Genomic DNA, 19,219 nt, shown 5'->3' with positions numbered 1-19,219 from the left:
CAAATCCTTAGAAACAAATAACCATGAATGTATATAGGTCAAAGATGATATATTCTAAATTTCATCAAAGGGTTTCCAAAGTTGCATTATTGGACTTTTGTTCTTGGTTTTGAAAGAAACATCTTTGGAATATTGATGAATCCATCAAAATGGCATAATGCATTTTGTATTGTAAAAGAATGGTGGAGAACATTTTTAGTCATATATTGTACTTGGAGCTACATTCATCAAACTTGAGTCTCTTATATGCAGCATACACATGGTAATTATTGGTTGGGAGAGGGACCATTTTATGGGTGTTAAAGTGGCACCCATCAATGGCCATCATAAAAAGTTCTTCTTTTTTTTGCTTAACGGACCCATTATTTTTGTATCGAGACCACTCTTTATTCCAAATGCCTACATTTTATTTTACTTTTTGCAAAGGTTCATTTGTCTGTTTGCGGTTCAAACTAGTCTGCTTGAATGCTTGAGATCTGACACCAAAAAGTCTAAAATCCAGACACAAAATTGGATTCCGACCACTGGTGAATTTTGGGTGGAAAAATTCGGGTCTAAAGAATTAGGTTTTTCCTTCATTATTTTGTAGTGCAACTAGAACTTCCAGATTATTTAGTATCATTGTAGAGCTACATCTGTCTACCTTTCTATAATACAACCCACTTTAGTGTATCGTGCATGACCTTGACACTACAGAGCTCAGCAGTAGGCTACTACCTTCTACCACGTAAACTCGTCACCAGGGGTTAATGTATTAATAAATAAATACAAATTGAATAATTTTTTATCAATTGAAATTTGTGTTCAAGTTCTATGTGTTAAGATTACAAGTCTGTCTACCAAGGGGAGTGGAAGGTGGAAAGAGTTAGAGGACCTGGGGTTGCTGCAGGTTTCACATTGACTTTTCAATTTTTGCCAAATTTGTACATTATTCTTTGATGGCCTCCCCATTCATTTTAAAAAATGTATCCTACCCATAATGAAAATGACCCATTCAGACAGTCATTCCAAAACCAAGTCTGCATGTTTTTTCTCTATGATGCACATTTGATTGTTTATAAAAAAATTTTTACTATCAACTTGGTTTTTCAGTAGATAAAATTGGGGAAAATATTTTAAAGAGAATTAAACACTTATAAAACAAATTCAATGGCCTGTTTGTACATTTGTCTGTGTTCTGGCCTTGTACCATAAGGAATATAGTGCATGCTTTTAAAACACATTTAATGGTCTATTTGTAAATTTGATTGTGTTCCGGCCACGCATGATAAGGAATATGGTAATATTTTGTATACTGTATTTTCAGTTCATTTTCAGACTACAATTATTTCGGGTCAAAACTTTTGATTTTCCTGTCTTGTAATTTGTGGGCATCATTTTAAAAGAAATTTATTGATGCATTTCTGTTGTTGAACCCACTTGCATATTTCCACTGATAAGAAACAGACTTTGGAAAGTTGTTCAATAAGCCATTGGAAATTATCCTTGGGAAGCTGGGATTCAAATTGTCTGAAATTGGGAGAATCACATTTTACTTCCTTTCTGACTTGTTTACAAGTCAAGTCACACTGCAAACAACATAGATCCTGATCTGTCCTAGCATAATACTCCTACAGATTGGGGTCATTGTTGTTTATTCTACTGACTACTAACAAACTGAACAGACCCAGATCTGCTAGCTATTGCAGATCTGGGTAGGTCTGTATTTTGCAGTTGGACTTGTCTTATAAGTGAGCATATATGGTATTCGTTCATAAACTGACATTAACAATACTGTTTCTTTTAAAACACTTTTGGACACTAAATCACAATTACAGCTTTCATACCAAAAATATACCCCAAAATGATGCATTAAAAAATTAACTATTCCTATAATAGCAGCGTTTTCAGCATTGTTTTGTACATTGAAGTTCAAAATAATTTTATAATCCAAAATGTAGAACTTTTGTTATTGATAGTGAAATGAATTATGATTGGTGTTGTCATAAAAAAAACAGTGGCAGATTTCATATAATGATCTGTGCAAACTAAATTTGTAACACTTGAAATATGTGTAATCATTGCATCGTTATCGCATCTTGTTCTGAATAATGTTAAGTATTTTCCTTGCATGTAAGTAATAATTGTGCAGGGTTTGTTTACAGTTTATGCTTGAATTTATTTCACAAGGTTAAGATCGACTTTCAGCAGTTTCAATGCTAATGGTTCATGATCAGTATTGGAGGTCAGTTAAGGATCTGCTATGCTATCAGTATTGCCAAATTCAGGCAAATTGCTTGCTCTCTCTTCGGGCCTGCTTTAAAATTGGTGATGACTTCAGGATTGCATGCAGCATAGATCCACTTCTGATAGAAAAGTGTATGAAGGTGTTGCAATAACTTGAAACAAAACTGTCATGACTATATATTCAGCTAAGCATCGCCACACCTCAGTTTGTTAGTATTTTGATATGTGACTACTCGATGTAGATGCATGTAATTTAACTATTGTTAAATATACTGTTCAATTTTGTTTTAGTAATCTAAGTATCGAGAGTGCATCACTTATATTTTTTATGTGCTCACATTGCAGCAAGATATTTGTAAGGAGCCAGTTACTTTTTTAAATTATGCCAGTGACAAAAAATGCTCTGTACATTTTTTAACCCTGCTATATGTGTTTAAAACTAATTGTACGAGTGGTTTATTAATTGATGTCAGACTGTTCATTTGCATACAAAATGGACAACAAAACTGTTGGCTACTTTATTCTGTAAAGGTCGTTACGATGCTGGTCTTTTCCTAGTTGTCCAGTTAAAGGAGGACTTATTTGAAAACAAATTATTTTTAAAGTTCCTTTGCATGCTGTTATTTTGAAAATGTTGTTTTGGGGCTTAATGCCATTTTGCATCACACGATAGGCTATGCATGGCGGCCAGTATTAATGGTGGAGGAACCCCAGGAAGAACCACCGACCCACGAGAAGCTACTGGCAAGCTTAAATTTCTCACATACCCACATTGGCCGAATTCTATTCTAGACTCAAACCCATGCAGACAGGTGACATGGCAGTGATCCATAACAGAGAGCGCTTTAGACCACTCTGTCACTCAGGGCCCCATTTTTAAAATGTATTTTTATGTCCCTGCAGTAACTCATCAAGGGGACATAGGGTGCTACACACTACTTTAATGTCTTGTCATGTTGGTTGCTACTCCATAACTTTTGAAGGACTTAATGATTTGAAGCCACATTTGTTACATAGTCTGTTAATTAGAAGGTTTGGGATATTTTCAATATGTACTTGCAAAATTTATCATGGTTATCACCTTGGTTCAATTCAGAACAGTGCAATTGCATATTGAACCAAGCTTTCATCAATTGTCCTATGTTAGTTGGGTCGTCTGAATAAGTTTTTTGTTGATGTATTGAAATGCAAATCTATGTACATATACTGGCCAAAAAGGTTTAGATTTTTTAGATTTGAAATAATTGATACAAAGTTTGAAATTTGATACAGAGCTCTAGATTAAAAGCGTATTTGCAAATTGATTCAAATTACAAATAGACAAATTATTAAATGTGGAAAAAAATTAAGACAAACTATTTGATTTTAAGCATTAAGTCCAAAGATGTCAGCACATTTTTCTTGCCTTAAGTGTGGTTCATGTGTGTAATAGCGCATTTGATCAGTATGGACTATGCTATTGGTTCAAGTTCAGATGTTCCATGGACTTACTCAGATAGAGCTGTACAATCAAATGTACCCAGAAACAACTGGTTACTAAGCTGTTTCATAAAAAAAAGATGCGATTAGTTTCTCATGATACATTGTTTTATCATGAGTTTCATGAGATCATGAGTTTCATCAATTTTTGTCATGTTTCCCCCATCTTGACGTATGTGCTCCTGTCTGGGCATGCTTTTACATCTTAGAATAATCAAAAGTTTGTCTAATATTTTTCATGTCTGTCCATATCATTATTGGTATTAGCTACTTCGTTTTTAAAACTGCATGCTTGTTATTATTAAAAACATGCAAAGTTATTATTAGTCTGCAGCACAAAGACACCGATGGCCACTTGTGTAATTATTTTCAGCATTGAGTTAAAGGCAAATAGTCTTAATTTAGAGGCAAAAAACTTTGAGAAATGTATACTTTGGCATTTAATTTAATTATTAGTCTGAAACGAAAAGTAAATTGGAAAAATATTTTGACTTTATTATGATAATCTCTGATAGGTAATATTGTTCAAGTTTAACACCATCATTAAGAACATGATAAATGGCAGTTACATGTAGTTTATTTGGTGGAGGAGGAACCAGGGAAAATCCTGGAAAGAAGACGTTACCCATAGGAAGATACTGGTAAGTAAGCTTTCTCACATACTCACATAGGCTGAACCAGAGACTTGAACCCACATAAACAGGTGTGGTGATAGTGATCAATCGCTTAAGGTGAGCATCTTACATCACTTGACCACCCCAGGGCCCTGGTAGGTAATGAGTAAACTCTATAGTTAAACAGGAACAATATCCAGAATGGAAAATTCCATAGAACAGCTCATTTCGAGTGAATCAGATATTCCTCCATGTAGCAGTCTTTTTTTGAATTATTTGAGCTCTTGATAAAACATTTAATACAGTGATGTAAATGTCTAAGAAAAAGATGATGGCAAGGAGTGCAGATGGCAAAGTTAGAATTTTCAAAGCAAATAAGATTATCTTGTTTTTATTTTATCAATACTAGTGCATTAAATATGGATATTATTTAGTATTTTGCTTTGTCCCGTTGAAAGTTTGTGTCTCCCTAAAATTTGAAGACATGGGGCCATAGTATCCTCTGACTTTGAGATTGTTGGTGGAACATCCATGATAATACATACCCTCATCTGATTTCAAGAAAGTATCAATTCATTCCAAAACATCTAGTAAAACAGCCAATTTTTACATTCCTATTCAGAGTGTTGTTGTTTTATTATGACATAATTTGCCTTCCTGAAAATTTGACAAAACGTGCCCATCGATTACAGGCTGTCTGAATCGGATCATGTGAATTTCATAAAGTTGCAGCTTGGTCAAGATAGTTATTCATTATTTTCAAAATATTTTAGTAAATATTTATCAATTGTACATTTTAGTATATATTGATCAGTTTCATATTTTAGTAAATATTCATTAGTTTTACATCTTAATATATATCATTAGTTTTACATTTTAGAAGATATAATTAGTTTTACATTTTAGTATATATTCATTAGTTTTACATTTAAGTATATATACAATAGCTTTACATTTTAATATATATTCATCAATTTCACATTGTAGTAAATATTTAAATTTTACATTTTAGTAGATTATTATCAGTTTCACATTTTTGTCAATATTCATCAGTTTCATATTTTAGTAAATATAAATTTTACATTTTAGAAGATATAATTAGTTTTACATTTCACTAGATATTCATTAGTTTTACATTTTAATATACATTTAGTTTTACATTTTAGTATATATTCATTAGTTCTATGTTTTACCTGATATTCATCATGAATTTTACCTTATCAGGAGTGGAGTAATCAATTGTCCTGCAGTCTTAAAAAGTTTAAAATTTAGTTTGTCATATAAACTTTGTTTTGTCACTTGCATGGACATTTGTTTAATCACTATAAAGGGAACAATCAGGTTTTTGTATATTTACTTTAAAATCTTGACTCTGGGTAAGTTTTCATGTTACCCTTGTTCAAGCCCAGTTTATAATAATATATAAGTGAACTTAATAGGAATTTTTATTGAAATTTGCACCTTATTCATTTTGTTTTGTGTAGCTTGATTCCAGTATATGTTGATTTTGTTATTAATTCCAATTACATGGATAATTATTATAACAAGATAAAAGCAAGGTTTCTATCCCTCTTTCTCTTCAAGTTCCAGCTATCATAAGCAGATTAAAGCCACAGGTTAAAGTTAAATGAAAGGGGGGGGGGAAGCATTTTCATACATCTCCTTTTCATCATTTTCTCACATGTTGATAGATTTAGCCTGGACAATCACAGAAGGTGACATTGATTTCAAAATTTACCAGTGACTGATGACTAGTAAATAGAATGACCTCAGATCAACCGCTTTGTCCCAATTGGATTCTCTTTTATTGAAGAAATTAAGTTGCTACCACCAGGTCTTGCTTTTCAGTTAGGATCCATTTACATGATTTATGAACATGATGTTTCTCATCAGTTAGACCAATAATTGTGTGGGGTATTTAATGGCTGAATTATAGTGGACACTGGTCCCACTGTCCAGAAATTGGTTCTCAGGATACCCTATTTACATGTACTTGCTTATAAGTTGATTAAGACTGCAAACATGGTAGATCATGATCATTGCATGACACACCAGCAGTTCAAGGTCTTTGTTGTTTGTTGTGCTGGTTACTCCTAACAAACTATGATGAGACCCAGATTTGCAAGCACATTATGCAACATCAAATCTGGATCTGTACAGTTTGTAGCTGTACTCTGCTTGTGACTAAATCAGTGTTTCCCCGTCACACAACCATGGGATCTACAATCCCACAAATTCCTTCTTTTTTTTTTAAACTTTGTGTTTCTGAGCAAATGTTATTTACCAGAAATTTTCACACCTGGTCTGTTCTGGAGTTTTGTTTTCATTTTGGTATTTAGCATTTAATTCAAATAATTTACTGATTCTTTACTTTGATGTTGTTGGGGGTTTAACACCATTTTCAGCACATGATGGCTATACATGGAGACCAGTATAACTGGTGGAGGAAGAACTCAGGAAAACCCTGGTAAGAACCACCAACCCACGGGAAGATACTAGCAAGTTTTCTCACATGCCCACATTGGTCAAGCCTGAGACTCTAACCCAGCTCAAGGTGATATGTTAGTGATCGCTAAAGGTGAGCACTTTAGACCACTCAGCCACCCAGGGCCCTTGAACAGTCAGAACTAATCTAGAATATATAAATTCACATGCATCTATGAAACACATAATAATAATAATAATAGTAAAAACTACCTGCTGATTTACATTTTTGGCAGATTGCTACAGGAAACTATAAAAAAAAATTGTATTACCACAGAGGAAATATTTTAAGTAATTTTCACTTTTTGTATTTTAAGTAGTGTTTATTTTTTGTATTTTAAGTAGTGTTTATTTTTTATATTTTAAGTAGTTTATTTTTTTAATTTTAAGTAGTGTTTATTTTTGTATTTTTAGTAGTGCTGTATTTTAAGTAGGTTTTTTTGTATTTTAAGTAGGTTTTTTTGTGTTTTAAGTAGTGTTTTTTGTGTATTTTAAGTAGTGTTGTATTTTAAGTAGTTTATTTTTTGTATTTTAAGTAGTGTTTTATGTTTTGTATTTTAAGTAGTTTATTTTTTGTATTTTAAGTAGTCTATTTTTTGTATTTTAAGTAGTGTTTTATGTTTTGTATTTTAAGTAGTTTATTTTTTGTATTTTAAGTAGTGTTTTATGTTTTGTATTTTAAGTAGTGTTTATTTTTTGTATTTTAAGTAGTTTATTTTTTGTATTTTAAGTAATGTATTTTTTTGTATTTTATGTATTTTGTTTGTATTTTAAGTAGAGATTATTCTTTGTATTTTAAGTAATGTATTTTTGGTATTTTAAGTTAAAAATGTATTTTAAGTAATGTTTATTTTTGTGTGTTTTAAGTAGTGTTTATTTTTTTGTATTTTACGTAGTGTATAGTTTTTGTATTTTAAGTAGTGTTTATTTTCTTGTATTTTAAGTAGTGCTTATTTTTTGTATTTTAAATAGTGTTTTTTTGTGTATTTTAAGTGGTGTTTAGTTTTTGTATTTTAAGTAGTTTATTTTTGTATTTTAAGTAGTTTTGTTTGTATTTTAAGTAGTGTTGTATTTTAAGCAGTTTAATTTTTGTATTTTAAGTAGTGTTTTATGTTTTGTATTTTAAGTATTTATTTTTTTATAATTTTAAGTAGTGTTGTATTTTAAGTAGTGTTTATTTTTTGTATTTTAAATAGTATTAATTTTTTTTAAATGTTAAGTAGTGTATTTTAAGTAGTTTATTTTTTGTATTCTAAGTAATGTATTTTTTTGTATTTTATGAATTTTTTTGCATTTTAAGTAGTGATTATTCTTTGTATTTTAAGTAATGTATTTTTGGTATTTTAAGTTAAAAATGTATTTTAAGTAGTGTTTATTTTTTTGTATTTTACGTTGAGTAAAGTTTTTGTATTTTAAGTAGTGTTTATTTTCTTGTATTTTAAGTAGTTTATTTTTTGTATTTTAAGTAGTGTTTATTTTCTGTATTTTAAATAGTGTTTTTTTGTGTATTTTAAGTGGTGTTTATTTTTTTGTATTTTAAGTAGTGTTTTTTATGTATTTTAAGTAGTGTTGTATTTAAAGTAGTTTCTTATTTGTATTTTAAGTAGTGTTTTATGTTTTGTATTTTAAGTAGTTTATTTTTTGTATTTTAAGTAGTGTTCATTTTTCAAACAATGTTTTTTATATATATAAAAGTAATGTTTATTCCTGAAACAAAGAAAGTTGCGATGCTTTTGTGCCATCTTATTATAGGCCCAAAGGAACAGATGGTCCTTTATCCTTAAATCTGCACTAAGTAGGCAGTTTAAAGCTGAAATGTTAAATGGACAGTGGAATTATTAGATCTTCATCCACTCTTTGATGGCTAATTTGCATGTGAACAATGGGACGTATTAGCTATTGGTCACTTGAAGTCCAGATAACATAAGGATAGGGCCATTGAGTGAGGAAATTTTTTTGATTTATGGAAGATAATTTTCATTGGAAAGATAATTGGATGTTGAAGATTGGGCTTGAAGCTTGAAAACAGGACACTTGGAGATTGTACTAGATCTGTACCAAATGCCCAATGATGTACACTACAGTATGGTTCAGTGTTCTTTGGCAGATCAACAAATAACAGGTTATATCAAGTGACATATGTAATGAAATACATTGGCCAGAAACACAACATGGCAGCTGACCTGGCCTGGTCTGGGCAGGCTTTAAACCTGCATCGTTCTGATCATGAGTCCAGCACTGAGCCACCAAGTACCTAAAGTCCGTTGATTACGAGTCCATAGAGCATCGCGGTTGGGATCATACAGTGGGATCGTGCTTGCTTTCCACATATGCTGTCTCAGTCTCAATCCCAGAACCATGATTTCTAGTCTAGCTTTTTTCAGGATCCTTCATCATAAGAGTCATTTCTTGCCGTTATCATTAAAAATGATGTTGACAGTCTGTACCTTCAAGTATTTATGGACTTTTTCATTAATGTGGTCTTTGGGACCTATAACTCTAGGGTCATACAATATAATTTTCTTTTATTTCATACCTGGTATATCAGAGGCATACAGCATTCATTATTTATGGTAGAAAACTACAGGGATTACAAAGGATTCATTTTGAACCCTTTATTGAAAATGATATAGTTTTCATTGAAAAACAGAATATTTGAAGTGTAACCCATGTAGCTGAAACAAATCCTGGATCCACTTATGAAGAAGGCATTTGCTTTCATTAAAAAGATTCAGAGTTATATTTGGCCTGGATTTTGTGCTGAAAAATAGTGTTAAACCCAACAACAACAACAACAGCAACAACACGTACATAAAGAAATTAGTAATATGACTCGTTGTGCTTATCATAGATTTCACAACACTATGATGCTGTACTTAGAATGCTTTCATTTGTTTCTGATCATCCTTTAAATTTTGATCATTCAGTAATTATGATATGTTAGTATTTTGCAGAAAAAATTTACTGCTCCGGTGGCCTAGTGGTTAGAGTGTCTGCCTCGGATACAGGAGGTTGCGGGTTCAAACCCCAGCCGAGTCATATCAAAGACTTATAAAAATAGTACTAACAGCTACCTCACTAGGCACTGAGCATTAAGAAGTTAGTGTTAGGACTGGTCGGCCTCAGGTGTCAGGATAATATGACTGGGTGGGACATCATGCTACAAGTCTGTGCCATGATGACCCAGTGCTAGACATGACTAAACTGCCACAGTGGAGTCATTGTAGTGATATGACTGAAAAATTGTTAAAAGCTATGTTAAAAATCCAAATCAGACACACACACACACACACAGAGAAGTCATTTCCTAAATATAGGAATTAATATTTTTGCTTAATTAAAGAAAAAAAGACAAGAAAAAATGTAGTATTTTGTATCTATATGATGCTTGGTGTAATAACGATAATACTATTTAAATAATGATAATGATGTTCATTTTGTCAAGATTTAATGTTATAAATGCGTTAGTCTCACTTGCTATTACTTTATGGCGGGAACATTGTTATAAACAATATATATTTATGTCAAAGTTCTTTTTAGTTGCATCATGGCATTGACATAGGTAATACATCAGCTTGGATGATACTTCTTGATCCATTCAACCGAATTTGTCCAGCATCTAATACCTTTCCTTAGATGTAGAGATTTACAATACATCTTGTTGTAGGAAGTTGTTTTCATACTGCTGCTTAAAGGCATCAAGATTGATTTTAAACACAATTGTCATTAAGCTGTAAAACACAGGATGAAATGTATTGATTTTTGTTTTGAAATGGTGTAATATTGGATCAGACAACAGTCCTCCACATTGACCTTGATTCATGCACTATCATGTTAAAATTTTATTTTATTTGAATAATGAGTTTTAATTCCATCTTTGACCTACAGTCACTTTGGTGAGATCAATTGCAGCAATGTATTCAGGGGAGGCCCTCACAAATTTGCAATTTTTATTCCATTCTAGATACTCATAATTCTCACTTTGCAATAATCTATGAAAGATTTCCTCTTTGACTGGAAATGGAGAAAGCCATTAGTGTGGAAAATTTCACATCTTTTTAAGGTTTTTGAAGGCACATTTGGGCCCTTACAATGATAAATTAAGTGTATCACCACGCTTGACTTGGCAATCATTAAATGAAGCCTGTGTGAAAGGTGGTCCGCTTTTGACATTGCCACAGATTATGGAATATTTCATTTGAAGAAGAATCTTCTTTGAACTGTACATGATTTGCACTACTGGCTTTGAATTGACTACTGTTGGGAGTAAGCAGGCAGCTTCACTTGATGTTGCTCAGGTGTGAAATGTCTTTAATCCCATTGGATGTCATAGTGTTAATGGAACTCAAACAGGAAAACCTTCTACAGAAGCCTGTAAAGCACCTGTAATATTGGATTGTCATTATATAATTCAGATTTGCATACATACTTTTAATTTGCACTGGTTTCAGAAGGAATCAGCCCAAACAAAATTGAAAATTGAATGATTGGTTTATAAAATAATTCCAGGCAGACTTTATTTGTCAGATGTGTATTAAAAAGGTGAGTTTGACTCCCAGTCCAGCTGTGGTTTTTTCCCAAATCTGCTTAGCTTGACAAACCACTTGTTTCCTACAGTGGAGATTCTGGGCTTGAAATTGTAACAATTTGTCAAACCATAAACTGAGATAAATCCATGGTGCTAATATAATCATGTTTTTAAATCCAGCTTTGCCTATTCTATTCAGGGTTAATAGTATTTTCTTCACTAGTTGTCAAATGCAGTATGACTGCAAAAAGGATTTATAGAGAAGCATTGATTGAAAAAGTAGTGCAGATAGAATTTAGATACCAGTTTTAGTTTTTAATTATCCTATTTAATTATTGGGTAGGAACCCATAGCATATTTCTGATAAATAAAGTGCTTTTTTTCTTAAGAATTGTGTGTACTCACTTTTTGTGGGATCAAATTAGATTAGTTTCCATCTCCAATTATTTCATGTCAGAAAAGCGCTCTATTTTATTCTTGCAGCTATTACTCATATAAATACCGAAACACAAAAGCCAAGCAGTAGACATATAATTAAATTAATATTGAAGATAATTATGTAGTTATTTGGAGTACCTTGGCTGAGTTCCCATGTTTAATTGATGGTTTGAAACATTATTGACTTCAATTTGTGTATTGTTAGTTCCTTTGTTGATTATGGGGGTTAAAGGTGATCATGTTTGACAGAACATCAGATTGTTGGGAGTTGAGTTATTCCAGTAACAACAGGTGATCACAAACAAAAGTTTGTTTCCACACAATGAATTTGTGACTTTCAATTTGCATGACTTGTGGCCATTATTGGTCACAGTCAGGGAAATAGCCAATTTTTCTGATTCTTGAAATGGGCAGTGTCTTGCACTGATCCCTTACATGGGTATTTATCAGGTGAAAATGGTGAAACATGACAGTCAGTCATCCGATTCTTGCTCATCAGATCATAGACAATGTTTGACAGGGACCTTTTCGTTTACGGCATACACAGAGCTCCTGATAAACAGTTTATATAGTTATTTTACAAGGATAAATAAAAATGGATGTTTATCATGTGTTGAATTTACACACACACACACACACACACAGAGCAGTGTCCCTGCTGTACAGCAGTGGGAATTCAATCAATATAAATGCTCTTAGTTCAAGTTACAAATTTTATGTTTTTATCTTTGATTTACAAGCACTTCTTCACTCAGAGACAAATAAATAATCAACACACCCAGAATTGGTTACTTAGTCATTTTAACTGTTCAGTTAGGCTGCATTAACCACTTGATCATTATGGTTTGGTTTTGTGGGGTTTACAGTTAGGCCACATTAACAACTTATCATAGACCAGAGATCACTTGGCATCCCAAAGCCAACTAACATTTCATTGAAGAATGCCATATGATGCATGGCCAGATGGTTTTGTATTCTAATGGCTATTAACAGATGTATGTAAAAATATGCTCTTTTTCCTCCTCATATTCTTTGTGCTGTCTGTGATCTAATGTATGTCTTGTAGATCAAATAACAAAATGAACAAAAGAGGAAACAAGAAAAAGAACAAGGCTGTAGCAGTCTAATTTTCAGATTGCATGGAGAAAAAGAGATAAAACCTTCAAATAATTTGCTTGACTTTGTGTTTTGAAGTTTAATTGGACATTTTATTGTGTAAAAAAAGGAGGAAAAGTGTGTGTGTGTGTGTGGTTTTTTCTTCTATGTCACAGTTGCCATCAATCTTTGTTAATGAAAAAAAACACAGTAATAGAATGACTGAAACAATGTACTCTGTAATTCACATTTTGAGGGAAAACTCCCAGATGAAACTGCTGTTAAAGATTAACTGACATGTTTGCATTTAAGACTTTCGATTCAGTTGTTCACTCCTCCTAATTGCAGTATAAAAAAAAGTAAAAGAAAAAATATTGTTTCACATTCACCATTTATCCATTCATCACACCATTCGATTTCTGTGGATAATTGAAGATGATGGAGTGTTAACTGTTAACAACTACAAATCATACTTCGTCGGCTTCATGTCAGCTTCATTTGCATATTTAATGAGGAAGAGTCTTTGAAGTTTTGGCTTGATTGCTCACTAAGAATCATTGAAGGAGACAGCTTGCATTTGATGACAGTGAAATCATTAATTGTTAATCAGTGACTGCTGCAAGTGTGTAGTGTTCTGCATTAGTGGATATTTTTCCTTCTCAATCAGGTGCAACATGTAGGGTGACTGGAAAATGGACATGTATTTTACTGGGAGGTTGATCATACAGCTTCCACCGAAAGATGAGTCATTGTTGGTTATGGATGTTTTTGTTTTTTCTTTATTATGTCCAGCGAATAGTTTAAACATACAGATTGTGTAAAAATAGCCTGTTTCCTGTAGAATGCATAATATTCAGAGAAAATGTCTGCACGAAGATGGAAAATGCTGCTAAGGCAAAATAAACAGTACCTAAGCATAGTTACCTGATAGATCCTATTTTTTTACCGCTGATCTTGCAAAACAAAATTTGGAAAAAGAAGAAAATTAAATTCAGGAGAAACAAATATTAACAAAGAGATGCAGCTATGTTCATAGATAAATTCTGAATGTGAACAACACTTATTTTCTATGCTTCATTCAAATCCTTTTGGATTAAAAGAAAATGTTTGTACCGACCTACCTACCCTAATTTTTTTCAAATGTAACCTGAGTATCACACATTTTTTTATTTGGCCTAATCACTGACAGCTATTTAGATTAAAAACCTGCTTTTTAAACTATTCACTTCCATTTAGCCTTGCTCTACCCCCTTCCCCAAAAGTACATGTACACTTATTTTGTTGGTATGCCCCTTGTAATCAGATATACATGTGAATGTATTTGTAGCGAACAATATAAGCATACCATCTAGATCTGGTGTAAGGTTTTATACATTCAGTCATTATTATAGTACATTGATTGGTATGTCGGTTGTTCCATACATGTAACAATTCATAGACAAAGACAATTCCTCCCTTGTTCTTTCCATCCATCCACCCACTTATGTGAGCCATATTTCATGTAGTGTAGAGACAACAATGACCATCAAACTGTCATAAATTGTCACACACAACTGATATGGAATTAAATTATCACACACTGATATGGAATTAAATTATAACACTGATATGGAATTAAATTATCAAACACTGATACCCAGTGGTGACAGGGTGTCATGAGGTGAAGTTTTGGCAATGTATCATCATGGGTGGGGGGGATGTCCTAGAGTGTTTTGTGTATCCTAATATTTTTATACATAATTGGATGTAAATTATATAACCAACTTGTATAGTTACTTGGAGATTTTCCCAAGGAGCACTTTCCAAAGTACTCATGGATTGAAATTTTTCAGCATACCAACTTGGAGTAAATAAACTTTGGAAAACAATAATGCATTATGGCAGTGTGCCCTGAAACTGGAATCCTCCTAAATTTCACCATTTACTCTCTGTGTGTGTGCGTAGGTTATGGTATATTACAATTCTTTGTTTAATCATTCATTGACCAGACATTCTGTAGGTGGTATCATACACTTACATGTAATGATATTTTTGTAAATTGTTTAATCATGCTCTTTTCATTTCAACGCTTTTAAATACCATATATACTCACATCTAAGTCTGCAAAAATCAAAGATTCAGATCTGCTGTAGCATAATGTGCCTGCAGATCACGGTCTGTGTTGTTTGTTTGACTGATTATTCCTAACAAACTGCACAGACCCAGATCTGTTCCTGTGCATGAAGCGATGGCAGATATGGGTTTGTGCAGTTTGCAGTTGGATTTGTCTTATAAGCAAGTAAATATGGTAAGTACAATTACTGTCATTTCTTTCATTAAGTTTATTTTCTCTCAGAAATATCATGGATTTTGAAGCAAGTGTAAGAATTGTTTTTTAATGTTATTCTGGAGTTCACTAAATTCAGCAGCAACAATTTAGTTTTTGTTTAAAAATTGTATCTTGTGAAACTAATTTATATAAAAATTGTCTGATTGATTTTGTTACTCTTTGGTTTTTTGAGCAATGGATACTTAATAGTACATAGGAGTTGGGTCTTTCAGACCACAAATCAGTCTTAGTACAGAAATTTGACCTGAACTTCATACAGGGAAAAGCTAATTGATGTGAGCAGAGAAGTGATAGGAAAACTCAACAACAGACAGCAAATGTTCTGCTAATTATCCCACATCATCAAATTAATCACTGTTACTGGATATATATAGAAACATGCTTGCAGGCTTGATATTTTTTCAAGCTTTTGCTAAGTTTTCTTTGTATTAGTTATTAAATAAATTTGAGAAATGCCCAGACATATTGCCGTATTATTGTTCTTTGAGCATGCTGATGAAGCGACATCTCTGTGTCCAACCAGCAGCCACAGAAATAGCATTATCATGTACCAGTATCAGATATCGGATATTTGATCACAGAAATAGTGTTAACATTAGCATGTACAAGTATCAGATATCGGATATTTGAAATATCACATATCTGATACCTAAATTAGGTTGGTGTATTAAATATATCATTCACTGAAGATGGAAGGAAAATTGAGAAGCAATTGGATAAGCTTGAATACCTATTTTTAGTCTCTGCAGTGCATTCCTGTAACAGTGTTATAGTCGTGCATTCCATGAAACACCAAATTGCAGTGTTTTCTGTATAGCAAGTCCTTAATCAAACGCACAGTCACATTAGAAACTAGAAACGCACTGTTTTATGTTAAACTATGAATAATTAACTGTAATCAAGAACATATGAGAGCACTTGCATGCTAAGCTACCATTAGGTGTTATACCATTTAGTATGCAGAATTATTTTTAAAAAAAAGGAAGTTTGCTAGGTTGTACATATGGGGCCCATAATTTGAGAATTACTTATCGTTTACCCCCATGAATAACTGTTAGATCTGAAGAGCATTAATCCTTGTCATTTAGACATCCAGTCACAACTATATTGCTCTTTGTACCAAAGATAATATGGAATCATATACAACATTAACTGTATATACTCACTTGTAAGTCAGATCTAAATGCATACAACAAAAATCCTAATCTGCTATGGCATATTTGCTGGCATATCTGGGTCTGTGTTTGTACTGTTTGCCTAACAGCCTGCACAGATGCAGATATGCCAGTGCATTACAGGATGGCAGATCTGGGTCTGTGCATTTTGAAGTTGGACTGATGTGGGTATAAATGGTATGCTATTTTTAGTTACCTGACACGGGCAAAGTTGTCTAATCTAATTTCAAAAATGTTTCTATCTGGATTCACTTTTATATGAAAATATTGGAATAATCTTTTTTCCCCCACATTGAACATTGTCATAGTAGACAGAAAATGGGTCCTTAGTGTGTTTCATAAAATGATGTATGTAAATTGTTGGGAATCGTGACTCTACCAGCATGCAGGAATGGTTGAGTAACACGACACTATCAGCATGCAGATATGACTGAGTAATAAGGGCAGTGTTGTATAGATATTTATCACATGACATCATTAATATGGTACATTAATGAACTCATTTCATGTGTTGGATATTTTGGTAAAAGTGTAATATCATTCTATCATACACATTAAAATATGGTAGTTAATAGTGTTATATTGAAGTCGGTTATGAAATAGCGTAATATGATTCTATTTTACAATGGAAAATTATGGTAGTTAATAGTGGTATAGGGAAATTGTTTATAAAACTATAATATTTTGTCATAAAAGATTAATATATGGTAGTTAATAGTGTTATAGGGAAATGGGTTATATAACTGTGTAATATTTTGTCATACCAAGGAAAAATATGGTAGTTATTGGTGTTATAGTGAAATGGGTTATAAAACTAATTTTTTGTAATGCAGATTATGATATGGTAGTTAATAAGATTTGTGGGAAATGGGTTAAAAAAAACTAATATATGAATATGGTGGGCATTATAGTACCATATGGAAATGGAGTTATGCAGCAGATGCCTGGAATCACCCCCTTCCCCTGCCCCCTCTGCCCATGATTGGAAAGGTTTAAGTCTGAAATTTATAATACTTCAGGAGTAGCTGCACTGACAGTTTTAGTATTGATATGTCTGATATGGGTATAGAAGATATATTTCTTATTTTGGTGACAATTTCTTGCCCCATTGATATAGAAATAATGTTGCATATCTTCACATAACCAAACTTTTTGTCATTAATTAAGTTATTGCGATCTGTAACTCATAACACATGCATATAGACTACTGACCCCTACTACCACTGTTAGAGGAGTGTTGATAATGTGATTTATATGCACACTGGCAGCTTGCTGGAATTTAGGACCAAATTTATAACCTATCCAATGACCTCTCTATAACCTTTACAAATTCACTTTGTTATCACTTGAACATTTTTCAACCATTTTGTATGAAGTATTCAACATGCAATGAAATATTAACACAAATTCACATATTGTTAAGCATCAACATAAAATACTTTCACTGTATGTGATGTGCTTCTTGTTGAGTAGTGTGTAGCTACGGCTGCTTTAGGAAGAAGTAGCCCTTGGTGAAATCTTCAAACACAGGCGTATTGTTTCATGCAGACTTAACCATAACATTCAGTTTCTTTTGATTTTTTTTTTCTCCAGTGTGCCCAACAAACAAGTTCAAATGGGAATTGGGAAACAAGCCTTGTCAGCCTTGTCCAGCTAACAGCTTCACCAGTGCCATGGGTTCAGTTAAATGTTTCTGTATTGACGGGTATTATAGAGCTGACTCGGACCCCAAGTCTGATCCATGCACACGTAAGTTTCAGATCTTTCTTCACCATTAGTGAAATTGGAATGAGCATGTAACTCCTGAATTTAGAAAGATATTCAGATTAGGGAAATTAATGTAATAAATAATAATATAAATATAATGTCAGTAGCAGTAAGTACTGCTGTACCTTGTGACTATCTTATTTTGTACAAATGAAGAATTAAGTGATTTTAGGAAATATCTATGATCCTAAATGTGGTGATTTAACAAGAAATAATTTATTTTTAAATTTGTTTGGACTCCTTGATGGACTCTAAGCCATACATGAAATCTTTTCAAATCTTGACTGATGAAGTGAAAGAAAAAAATGCAGTGATAAAACAAGAACTGATAACTGATTTATGTTGTAGATTATATTAAGTAGAACTAGCAAGTCATCTCCTTTTCTCTGTGGCCTAGGTGGTTAGAGCATCCGCCTCGGACACATGAGGTTGCATGTTCAGTCTCCAGCCGAGTCATACTAATGATTTACAAAATATGCTACTAGTAGCTGCCTTCCTTGGTTCTGAGCCATAGGAGGTTAGTGTTAGGACTGTTCGGCCTGGTGACTGGGTGCAGCATGATGCCACATGTCTGTGATATGATGTGCCAGTACTTGACCTCACTATAAAGTGCCAAACTGAAGGCATCATAGTGATATGAAATTGTTAATGCTATGTTAGACACTTATATCACCCCCACCCCCACCTCTGTGTCCATGTAATCTATTCATGAGCAGCACAGTTAGAAATGAGTTAGCTGACAATCAGCATGACTAGCAGCATTGTTTTCTCAGACCACTCCTGACCAAATAATATATTTTACATCTGGATGAGGCATGAGTTATTGTCTGTCTTTCATGAGTAAATAATACATTCCATATTGAATAGTTTGGATTTTGTTGGTTTTAACAGCCCTTTTAAGACATCATTGGTTTGCTGGTTTTAACAGCCCTTTTAAGACATCATTGGTTTGTTGGTTTTAACAGCCCGTTTAAGACATCATTGGTTTGTTGGTTTTAACACTTCATTGGCCATATCATGCTGAAGAAATGGGTACCAAAAGCCTTTCTCAAAGACACAACAGGCAGCCAGTCTGGGCTGGCCT

At 32.9% G+C, this 19,219-nt stretch overlaps 1 protein-coding gene across 5 annotated transcripts in view; it reads left to right on the top strand.

The window, feature by feature from the left end:
• The window catches only part of LOC149781836 (ephrin type-B receptor 1-B-like), a 196,980-nt gene that overhangs the window by 124,055 nt on the left and 53,706 nt on the right, over nt 1-19,219 (top strand). For all 5 annotated transcript variants that reach the window (XM_089936022.1, XM_089936024.1, XM_089936021.1 and 2 more), the window contains exon 4: nt 17,962-18,117. In XM_089936022.1, coding sequence (XP_089792148.1) covers nt 17,962-18,117 — 156 coding nt within the window. The remainder of the gene's footprint in view (nt 1-17,961; nt 18,118-19,219) is intronic.

Source organism: Sinohyriopsis cumingii, chromosome 15, assembly GCF_028554795.1.
Source record: "Sinohyriopsis cumingii isolate HCF-2022 chromosome 15, ASM2855479v2, whole genome shotgun sequence".
Taxonomy (NCBI): domain Eukaryota; kingdom Metazoa; phylum Mollusca; class Bivalvia; order Unionida; family Unionidae; genus Sinohyriopsis; species Sinohyriopsis cumingii.
The sequence above is the reverse complement of the archived record's forward strand: the minus strand, read 5'-3'. Positions and strand labels throughout refer to the sequence as shown.